Source organism: Grammomys surdaster, unplaced genomic scaffold, assembly GCF_004785775.1.
Source record: "Grammomys surdaster isolate TR1022 unplaced genomic scaffold, NIH_TR_1.0 72138, whole genome shotgun sequence".
Taxonomy (NCBI): Eukaryota; Metazoa; Chordata; class Mammalia; order Rodentia; family Muridae; genus Grammomys; species Grammomys surdaster.
The window spans coordinates 1-12016 of record NW_021606092.1 but is presented as its reverse complement, the minus strand read 5'-3'; the positions used below and the strand labels follow the sequence as shown (position 1 = coordinate 12016).

At 42.1% G+C, this 12016-nt stretch overlaps 1 protein-coding gene and 1 pseudogene across 1 annotated transcript; both read right to left on the bottom strand.

Annotated features, from left to right (window-relative positions):
• Positions 1–4189: 4189 nt before the first annotated feature.
• LOC114635245 (AP-4 complex subunit beta-1-like) lies at positions 4190–8789 on the bottom strand. The gene is made up of 4 exons (XM_028783924.1): positions 8165–8789; positions 6631–6838; positions 6118–6399; positions 4190–5740 (listed from the first exon to the last, which is right to left on the bottom strand). Exons 1-4 carry the CDS (start codon positions 8339–8341, stop codon positions 5313–5315), a joined length of 1095 nt encoding a protein of 364 aa, XP_028639757.1. The 5' UTR covers positions 8342–8789; the 3' UTR covers positions 4190–5312.
• Positions 8790–9777: 988 nt separating this feature from the next.
• On the bottom strand, positions 9778–10610 carry LOC114635246 (annotated as a pseudogene).
• Between the last annotated feature and the right edge of the window lie 1406 nt (positions 10611–12016).

Genomic DNA, 12016 nt, shown 5'->3' with positions numbered 1-12016 from the left:
ATATTGACTACTCACCTACACAGATATGCACAAATATGCATATGCACTTACACACACACACACTAATTAATAGAAATTAAAGTCTGTCTTAATTCAGGTTCAAGCTTTTCTCACAATAGTAAGCCATCTTGAAAAACGAAACAAAACCCAAAAAAATAGTAAGCCAACCTCCTTTCCTTTTCACTGCTGATATATTTATGGGTAAATGCTATCTTTGGAATATAATCTCCACTTTGCATCATTTTGTATAATCAATATTGTAAGGCTATAGAAACAGAGTATAGGGTCTCAGGGATTTGTGGACTATATTTTCATGCCTTATTTACTCCATTGGCCCTTCAATGCAAACCGGCTGAAGCCCTTCCCTCAAGCATTGCTTCTTCATAACTCTAATTTTGCTACTGTTTTGAGTCATAATGTAAATATCTATGTTTTCCAATGGTCTTAGGTGACCCCTGTGAAAAGGTCATTTGACTACCAAAGGTGTCACAAAGGTGACTATCCACAGGTTGAGAACCACTGCACTATAGCATCCTGGCCCAAAGCCTATGTTCTTTCATCTCTAATACCACATGTATATGGGTGAATCCTCAGGTAGGTTCTTTAAATATAGAAACCTCTAACTAAGACAATAAGTCATATTTCTTCTCTCTCCCACACACCCAATATCTGACAAAAAATAATTAGAACCCCCATCCAGACAGAGGAACAGAGAGATATATTAACTGTCACTGGTTCATAGCAATAAAATTATGGTCAATTAACATACAAATGATGGCCTCTGTAATGTTTTTCAGGAGTTCTCATTTACATGAGTTACATAATGCTTACCCATCAACTAAGGGTGAAATTGGGTCATTGTTCTTAGAAGATAGTATCCGGTGCCCTTAGGATTTTAAAAGATAAGCAAGCAGCTGTTCATATACATCATTAAGCCTCATATTCATAGAAACTAAACAGAGCTCCTAAGGTGAAGAATATTAGGAATAAGTTCATGCTACACATGAATGTTGGTCATGATACTATATAGCAAGATATTGTTTCCAAAAACCAAAATAAGTAAATAATAAAAGTACATCTTTCAAAAACAATTTCCAAGGGTGGGGAAGATGGCTTGGAGGTTAAGAGAACTTTGTTCTTTGCAGAGGACCTGGGTTTGATTCCTAGCACATACATGGTGGTTAAAAACCATCCTTAAGTCCAGTTTCAGGCCATCTGATACCCTCTTCTAACCTCCAAAAGCACCAAGCACACACGTGATATACTGACATATGTACAGACAAAGCACACAAAATAAAATGAATAAATATAATTTTAAAAGATTAAAAAAGCAACTCACACTCTACCATGTACAAGATGCAACAAAGTAGAACTTAATCTTAAGGCTTCAAGCTGGGATCAGCTTAGTAACATTATGGATGAACCATGCTTATTTTCTTAGGTTGATATTTCAGTTTTAGTCTTTAATTTTTTAAAGTCAACCAATTTGCTGAATCGTCATACCTGCATCCTATATCCTCATGATACTTTAAATGGACAGAACTGTACTTTTAGAATTTTCTTCAGTACCTATATAGACAATTCATGCTTTAACTGAATAAAAATATAGAGAAAAGTCATTCTACTTTTTAAAAAAAGCTCTTCTACTTCCTTTGACAGTTCCTGGTGATACATAATCTAAATGAGTGGTCTTTCAAATAGGGACACTGTTGCCCACCATGTGGTCCTTTGAAAAAGTCTAGATATTTTTAGTTATCCTAAGTGTGGTGTATATTGGCATCTACTGGATGGAGACTAGACATGCTGTTAATAACTTCTTATAATCTACAGGAAAAGCTTCCCACCACAAAGACTTATCCTCTCCTGTCCCAGTTGCCTTCTGTTGGTATGATAAACCATGACCAAGAGCAACCTGAGAAGGCAAGGGTTTATTTTAACATACAGGTTTCCATCTTTGAGGGAAGCCAAGATAGGAACTCATTTTAGGAGTCTGAAGCAGAAACTCCAGAGGAATGCCTCATACTGACTTGCTTTCCCTGGTTTGTTCAGCTACTTTATATAACTTAGGCCCATTTGCCTAGGGATGGTACTGCCCATAGTGGGCTGAGCCTTCCTTCATCAATTAGCAATCATGAAAAGGTCCCACGGACATGCCCGAAGGCTAATCTGATAGAGGCAATTCTTCAATTGTGATTTCCCTTTTCCAGGTGCATCTAGTTGACAACCTAGCTATCACCACTCCCAAAAGTTTATATTGCCACTTTTAAGAAATCCTGGCCCACATAGAGAAACCTCATCTCAAAAAAACCAAAAAAAAAAAAAAAAAAAAAGAAAAAGAAGAAAGAAAGAAAGAAAGAAAGAAAGAAAGAAAGAAAGAAAGAAAGAAAGAAAGAGAAATCCTGGCCCACCAGGTGTGATGGCATATGCCTTTAATCCCAGCACTCTGAAGGCAGAGGCAGATGGTGGATCTCTGAGTTCAAGGCCAGCCTGGTCTACATAGTGACTTTCAGGGCAGCCAGAGCTACATAGTAGACTATCTCAAACAAACAAAACAGAAAAAGAAAAAGAAAATCCTGGCCTAGATGGAATTCCATTACTTTCTGAATAACTAATAGAGTATAATAAAACATACTTCAAACATCAATCACAGAATATGATTAGTCTAGGGACCAGCAAGATGGTCCAGTGAGTAAAGCTGTTTGTTGCCAAGCCTGATGTTCTGAGTTCAATTCTTGTTACCCACATAGCAGTAAGCAAGAAATGGCTTCCATAAGTTGTCTTAACTTTTAAACACATACCCTGGCACTCATACCCGCATACATATATGCACAAAGTAAATATTTTAAAGAAAACCTAATTTTTCTAATCACTTTTTAATTAATAATTAATTACTAGTACTAATTACTATTAATTCTAATTCAGTCTAGATACTTATAGCTATTCATTCAATAATATTCACTAAGAAATATGGTGAATGTATTGTAGAGACATAAGGAAAACAAGACCTTCATTCCCTCACTACCCTTAAATTTATTCAGCTGGTTAGACTCCTTAACGAACAATTCCCCAAACATAGGCTCTTTCTTATTAAACAACTCAATGCTACTTACTCTTCATTCTATGAAGAACCTAGTTGAGAGAAATCTTGAGTGAGAAATTATCTATGAAGATAATCTAACCAGCCATGATGGACCACATGAGTCTTTAATCCCAGCACATATGAGACAGAGGCAGGAAGATCTCTTTTGAGTTTGAGGCCACAATGGTCTATATAACAAGTTTCAGGACAGCCAGGGCTATACAATAAGGCCTCATCTCAAAAAAACAAAACAAAACACAGTAGTGTAAGTACTACTAATTAATTAAATAGGAAATGCTATCATAAGCCTTTGAAGCTCAATTTTATGTTCTCTTGCTTTCACATGGAGAATCTGTCATATAAAATTTCTTACTAACCTCCTATAGGATCCTGTACATATCATTTCATGTTATCCACGGAACTACATGTACATTTCTTTTACAAATTAAACTCTGATGGCAAGGCTGGAGGGATGGCTGAGTAGTCAAAGGCGATTACTACCAACACTGAAGATACCCAGAACCCATGAGCAAATTGTCCTCTGACCTCCACACAGTACCATGGTATGTGCGTGCACACGCACACCCCTAATGTAGTAAGAAATTAAAAGCAACTCTGATGACAAAGCAATCCTTCCCTTCATTCTGATAAATCACTTATAAAGCCAACTCTGAAGCTAATGTATCAGCCCTTATATTCTGGACATCTATCTGTGTCTCCATCCTGACCCCCATGGGATTAACTCATGTTTCATGTTCCCTTTTCTGGATAGTTTTGTCTTCTAGCTTGCTGTCTTTCTGTTGCATTATAGCATTAGGATATCACTGTATAAAATACAGTCATGCATAAATAAGAACTGAGCACAAGCAATGAGAAACCATGGCAGTAGAACTGTTAGAAGTATGCCTAGCAACTTTCTTTTTTTTTTTTTTTTTTTACAGTTAGTATTTATTTGGGGGAAGGGGTTCACACACACTTGACATGGCACATGAGTGGAGGTCAGACGACAACCTTTAGGAGCCAGTTCTCTCCTGGGGATTGATTTCAGGACATCAGGCTTGGTTATAGCTGCTTTACCCACTAAGCCATCATGCCAGACCACTTAAAAACAACTTTTTAAAATGTATTTATTGCATGCAGTGGAACATACTTTGTGAACATCCATGGCATACATGTGGATGGATATCAGAGAATAACAGGTGGAAGCTGGTTCTCTCCTTCAGTGTGAGTCAATGGTATCCAACTCAGGTACACAAGCTTGGCAGCAAGCACCTTACCTGCTAAGCCATCTTGTCAGGACACCTTTTTTTCTTGACAGTGTCCTATGTATCCCAAACTGGCCTCAAATACCTTATTGTAGCTGATACTGACCTTGAACATCTAATCACCCTGCTTCCACTTCCTCCTGAACACTAGGGTTACAGGCATGTCCCACTATAACCCATTTTATGTTGTGGAGTAGATCGAGCCTGGGGCCTGTGCATGATGATCAAGTACACTACCAACTGAGATACATCCTCAGCCTCTGCATGGCAACTTTGACAGCTTGAATAAAGACCCAAATAAAGGCAGTGAGTGTCATAGGAAAACATCCTAAAAGAGCTCACAACTAAGAAAAACACACTATGTGTTGAGGCATGAGAGTGAGGAACTGTTCTAGTCAAGAGACAGATGTTAGGGCCTGGCTGTGAAAGAGCACTCAGAGAACCGGAACATACAGACCCAGTTATCTGTTTTCTTCTTTGGTACACTGCTTTGTCAGCATAGAGTGCTTCAGGAGCATGAGCCATGACACTGAAAGGTACTTAGATGTCACATGAGGGACTTTTGGATTCTAACCTGAAAAGCATGCCTGGAAATCCAAGAACAGTTTGCTCAAAAAAAAAAAAAAGCTTCAAAAATGACAACAGCTACCAACTTTAACAAATGCCATGCATATTTAATAAATATTACAATCCCTAAAGTGATCAGAGAAATGTCCCCAGCCTATCTTCACCCCATCCTTATCGCCTACCAATACTATGGTATACATTCTCCTTTTAAAATGGGATCAATTCCTGACGGGCTCGAAAGGAACAAGGTAGGAGACTTTGGGTAAACATAAGAGCCGGGATTCCCAGACTTCCCATTCCCTTTTGCAGTTGATACACGACGGGCTTACAAGCAGCTTTTTAAGACAATGAAGGAACTCTGACAGCTCTTCATCTCACCCAAGGCAAGCAGCAACACTCTGTTAAGATTTTATGTCTCCAACTGTTCCAATCACGGTTTCCAGGACAGAAACAAAACCACGCAGGGTTTCAGTCCTCGCATCATTCTGTTTCACAGAGATTTGCATCTCTGAGTTCTCAGGCTTCAGCAGCAATTCAGTTAAGAAGAGACCACCAGTATCATCCTGGGCACTGAGGTAGGCTTTCCAGGGCTGTGCCCCAGCCCTGCTCATTGCGATGGTCTGAATGTTCACTACTTTTAGAGCCATTTGTAGAGTGTCGGGCTGGACTTCTCCCTGCCAAGGAAACACCTGCTGGTAAGTAACTTTGAGGCTAAGCCATGTTTTCTCAAAATACTCAGCAGTAAGCTGGAGATTAGGGACCAGCATGAGAGCTTCAGAATCAGGAGGTTCCTGTGCTCCTTCTTTGTTCTCTTCAGAAATCAGGTGTCCTAAAAGAGTGAGGAAGATTTTACAAGAGATGCTCTTAATTAGCATTTTAACTTCACATTTCAAAATACTCCCAGAACTCAGGGTGGAGGGTATTGAAAGCAAGAGACTCAAGCAAGAGAATCCTTGAGCATACAGCCAGCACAAGGCCATATTGGCTGTCTTATAGACATCAAAAATGAAACACATTTATACTGTGACTTCTGTCTTCAGATAAATGGCTTATATAAGCAATGATGAACTCCTCCTCATGCCAACAAAGAATTCAAATTCAGACAACAGTCTGAAATTTAACTACAGAATTTTTCTTTCCACCAGTCACAGCAAGGGGTAGTGGAAAGCTTTATATTACAAGATGTAAGGTAAACATTATTTTTACCTGATGTCGCAAAGGATGCATTGTGGGGAAGCTTAAGGCGATGATGCTCTACCTTCTGGCATTTAGAGATAGCTGCCCAGTGGGCTTTGCCATACACTGGCGCCAGTGTGTTGAAGTCTGAAGCCCAGCTATTCACCGGTCGTTCTGGTTGATCCTCCAAAAGTCCAAGAGACGGGTCAGACTTAGGACTACACAGGATCTGCTTAACTTTATCAATGCCAACTAACAGGAGGCGATAATAGAAGAGACCCCGGTCTCGCACAGCCATATCCTTTTCTTCCTCTGAGAGAAAACAATGGATTGAGTTAAACTTCATTGAGTTTTATTGATCAAAACACCCTAGTCTCTTCCAACCTCTGTGCCAACCATAAGAAGACAAAAAAAAAAAAAAAAAAAGGCTAATTCAGAAAGTATCATTTTTTTCTTAAATCCCAAACAGAACTCACCAAACAATGAAAGCTGTGAGAACTCTCAGCATGAGTCTCAGCAAGCATTAGCCTCTGAAAAACCTACCTATGCAGTAATGCAGCAGCCGGCCCAGCATGTCCTGGCACTCAGCAGGGCGGGAGAGGAAAAGGCGCATCAGTGCAGTCAGCAGCTCCATCTTAACAGCAGGAAATGTCTCTGACTTCACATTTTCTACAAAGTCCTCCAACACATAAGGAGCATTGGGAATTTTTCCCCCATGGACCCCAAGTAACCAAATAAGTGCCTGTTTCCCCTAGGAATAAGAAAATAATAGATGCTCACTTAATATGTGACTACCCAAAATGAGGACATGGTAGACAGTCAGCAGCTTTGCTCTTCTCCACAGCCAGCAGATAAACTATACTCTTCATTGGTGTCAATTAGTGCTATATGCCCTACTCCACTACTCTAAAACAAACAAAAATGAAATTCTAATGCACACAGACTTGGGTCTAGGGATGCAGGGCTGTTGGCAGAATGCTGACTTAGCAGGCATGAGGCCCCGAGTTTGCTGTCCAGTGTCACACACAAAACACCTGGAGGTAATGGGTCACATCTATAACCTCCTCAAAGTCAGCTACACAGTGACTTTCAGGACAGCCTGGACTATGTGACACTGTCTTAAAAAAGAAAACAAAAACAAAACAAAGCAATAAAACAAAATGTTATAATACATAAAGGGAAACTGAAAACTTTTGTTAGCCAATGTTGATTAAGCAATAAACTAGGCTTCCTCAATTTAGGGGTCTTTTGTCCAATTTAAGGTTTACTGTTTCTTTTCTTGTTTGCTTTGCTTTGATCTTTTTCAGTAAGTCCTGGCTGCCCTCCAATTCAGAGATCCACCAGATCTCTGTGATCAAAGGCGTGTGCCGGAGTTAACATCCTTAAAATCTGTATTTCATCTCTGCTACCCCAGACCCAATGGGGAAGTGGCCACTTTCCGAATTCTAACATGGTTGGTCCTTCCTACACCCCTCTCATGGTGATTCTGCTTCTTCCTCTCCTCTCTCTCTCAAACCAGGAATCCTAAATGTCTTGCCTCTGTCTGTCCTGTCCAGCCATTGGCTGCTAGCATCTTTATTTACCAATCAGAACCAACTGGTGGCAGTGTCTTCTGTATAGACACTGTGAAAGCAGTTTTGGGGACCAAAATTAACTTTATAACACAAGCAGCATTAGGCCAAACCCACTTCGCCTATTTTAAAAATTAACAAACAAAAGAACTAAAAATTCTACCAACAAAAAATTCTATGGTGTGAATCTGACTCATAATTATTCAAGAGGATAGTGGTATCAAAGAATTTGAAATTGAAACTATAGATAAGTCTTCTTTTTATAACTTATGTGCTATTTATATCCCAGAGAACCTGAGACACAAGTAAGCCTGAGTTCCTACTCTGAGTCAGGATTTTACAAAGAATTAGGTTCCATTTTAGGGCTAGAGAATAGCTCAGTTGTGTAAGTGTTTACCTAGCAAAAGTTTGATCCTCAGCACCACAAAACCAAATACAGATTCCATTTCAGGAGCAGGGTCCTATAATCCCTTCTATGATTAGAAGTAAAAAGAGTTAGATTCTACCTCACTGTCTTGAATGTTCTCCTCACAGCCGGGCAGGGCCTGACACACAGCTTCAGTACACTGAGGGCATAACCAGACCAGGTCTCGGAAAGTCTGCACCACCACTATAACACAGCCCAGGACACAAGAGAACAAGATTAGAGACTCCATGCAGAAAAGAATCTTAGGAAGAGTCATGTATTCAGATTAGATTTCTGACTGAATTTCTGTAAAACAGGTTTTGGAAGGGGTTATTAATTGAAAAAAGAGCAATATACTGAATTTTACACACATCAAATTGACATGAAGATAAGTAAACAAACACAGAAGCATTTCGTACATATAATGCTGTGGACAACCGTGGTGGAGTTGCTGACACTGAACGCAGTACTGGCATCCATGTAAGCCTGAGGATAAGGCATTCCTACATTTTGCACTGTACTAGCCTTCCTTGCCTCACTTCAGCTCAGCCTTGAAAGCTGGGTGAAGCAAAGGGGAAGATAAGAGAGCTGAGCTTCCTAGTGCCTTCATTACCTACAGCACAGCCTCTCATCACTCCTAGCAGCCAGAGTCTTCCCTTTAAATCTATAGAGCCCACGCTTCTCTGAGAGCAATAAATGATGATGCAAGGATATATGAAATTCATCTTACAAAAGATTTCTTTTTGTTTGTTTGTTTGTTTTTGTTTGTTTTTCTAGACAGGGTTTCTCTGTGTAGCCCTGGCTGTCCTGGAACTCACTCTGTAGACCAGGCTGGCCTCGAACTCAGAAATCCGCCTGCCTCTGCCTCCCAAGTGCTGGGATTAAAGGAATAAAATACATTTTTAAACAAGCTCAGGTACAATTTTACCAGAGTTTGAAGAAAAAAACCAACAGGACAAGCGAGCTGTAAGTGGTAGAGTAGGCCGAAAGGGGGAAGATGGGGAAGAGGAAGTAGCCATGTCTTTTATAGTTATGGTCCAAGAAAGCAGGCAAGTTCTGCAGTGGAGACCTAGAAGCCAGCAAGGTGATGCAAGACAGAAAGACAGGAGGGGACCCAGAGAGAGAGTGGGGAAGCTCGGAGTGTGAGGGAAAAGATGCTTAGGTTGTTGGCCAGGATCCAAAAGAAGAATAAGAAAAGGCTGTGCTTTCCTGAGTCAGAGCTTCCACATTAGACAAACCCAGTGGTGCTCCCCATGGCAACACTGTATATGAGCAGCTACCCTGCAGGCGGGCCTCAGAGAAGGCTGAGAGTATTAACTCCTTGAGGGGATAATTATTCCTCTTCTCAGTGGGTCTCTAGGTTAACAGGCTTTCCTGAAGGGTGAACTCCTGGCCAGGTTATTGACCGGTCAGACTGGATTAACTCTAAAGGAAGCAGAAAATAAATCGGATGCCATGTTCTGATCTTCAGACCAATTCAGAATGTCAGGTATCTGCCCAGAGCCAAAGGTATTCCACTGTCTTGACCTAGGGACCTGCAGAGGAGCAAAGCTCTGTTTACCTTTCTAGTGTTACCAGAGACATAAGGGGTGGAGTCCAAAGCTGACCGTGAGGGAGAGATTACTTAACGCCTCCTTGTCTTTTTTCCCTACAGATTTAGGAACTTTATTTTCTTTCCACCTTTCTGCTTTGAGCAGGTGTCCGCAGAGCAGCTCAGGACCACTCAGTGATGGCTCCAACCCATGGGGTAACCTGTGCTATGGGAGCTGCTCGGTGGCCGTCTGGGCACTCCAGTCTTCAGTAGGAAACTGCTAGGTGGCTACAAAGAGCACCTGCCACCCCCAGACCAGTCTGCCACCTCAGGCTGAGTACCAGTGTCATGGCCCATTCGTCCTGAAATTTCTCTGCGGTCACAGCCTTCTCAGCAGCAGCTGGCTCCTCCTTCTGAACCTCTCATTCTCTGTAGAAGTAGAGATCAGGTGTAACCTCCCCCGGGTGCTCCTGGGAGCTAGTACTACACATGCCGAGTACTTCCTGGACCGGCATCTATGACATCAGAGCACTGAGTGAGCTCCCTTGTTGCCAGGGCAATGTCCACATAGTGCAGAGGAAAATCTGTGGTACACAGAGCGATGGTGGGCTGGTTGGTATAGAGGCCTCTGTGAGGGGCTGGTGGTCAGTCCTGGGATCAGTCACCACTAGAAGCCATGGCTCCCTGAAAGCCCCTTGGATCTGGTTACTGCTGGTCCCACGACCAGCAATGGGAGTGGCTCTCCTGGCAGCCCCAAACTTCAGCACAGCTTGCTGGCCAGTGTTCTTGAAGGAGATGATGCTGACATAAGCAAGATTCCAATAGAGGGAGCTGCGAGCAACAGCTTCTCCCAGGTCCTCTTAAGATTTATGATGGAGATACCATCACTCTTCCCTGTGTAAATGGACTGCTCCTTCAGACAGTCAAGGTGGGTGCCACCCAAATGGGTTCCTGCCACAAGGAATTTGAGAACATCCTCCTCCTTCATCTGCAGGACATCAAGGGCTCCAAACATTGTGTAAGCTTACCTTTTAAGTTGTGAGTGGAATCAAGAACTACGCTGTATGTAGTTCCCTGGTCAGTGTGGAAAGCCCCTTCTATGGATCTAATCCCTGTGTATCTGTGTAACATCCCCTACTTGGCAGTTGAGACCCCAGTGTTATTTAGGAGACATGCTGAAATCTGGGAAATAGATATGCCCATTCATAACATAAAAATCCAGAGATCTGCTCCAACACTGTTGGCCAAAAGAGATGAGAGTCTGCACTGGGGTCCCAGCACAGTGCACACATAACTTCCAGGCAGGCCTGATCGCTTAGGAGAAGAGATGTCCCTTCTGGCACTCCTGTCTGCTGGCCAGGCCAGGACCAAGGCCAAAATCTCTTGAGGTCTCTATTCTAAACTGCCCAACAGGTTTCTACCTCCTGCCCTCACCCTAAGTGTAAGCTGTGTTCTTGTGAAAAGGGATAAACCATGGGAGCAAAGGACGAGAGGACCACCATCTTGTAGCACACTACCTCACTCCCTCTCCATCAACATTGTTGAAGCTGGCTCCAGATGCTTCCTTTCCTCGTTCAGACTCATGCATCTGCTAGAAGGAAACCTGTTCTGCTCCTGCCTTTCATCCCTCTCTCTCACACATCTCCCCACCTCTGCCCACATATCACCACCTACATTCACTTTGTATTCCAGGCAATACAAACTCTTCTTTAAAAAGAAACTTCCTGTAGTTAAGACCTTGTTCCTTTAAGGGGCAAGACTAAGTGATCTGGGGTGGCCAGGGCCTTTTAAAGAGACTGCACATTGTGGTCACTAGGTAGCACAGCGGAAATGAATCCTGTGTGGTTGATGACATGAGCTGTTAATCCTGTGTCATCAAGTCAAGGACAGCCCGGCAGACTGCCAAATTTACAACACCTTCTTCTTTCTCCATGTCCCAGGAAATATTCTCAAGGGAAACACCCAATGAGCTACCAGCTAATGTGATCCTTCCCTGGTGATCTAATGGGGTCATGTGACAAACAGCCTTTCAAGAAGAGGCTGAGATGATGGCTCAGTCAGGGAAGTGCCTGGAATGCAAGCATGAGCACCTGAGTTTGGCCTCTGAACATTTATACAAAGGTTAGGTGTAGGCTCTACCCATGGATTGTTCAGCAAAGACAAGCAGATCAGATCCCTAGAGCTCCTTGGCCAACTGATAGAGTCCAGGGTGAGTGAGAGACCTTGTCTCCAGAAATAACATAAAGAGCCGTCAAGGAAGACAATACTGACCTCTGGTCTCCACATGCACAAATACCTACACGCAAGCATGTTCACACACAAATATGTACACATATATGTGTGTATACACACACAACACACATAACACTCACCACACGCTATATCACACACACACACACACACACACACACACACACACAC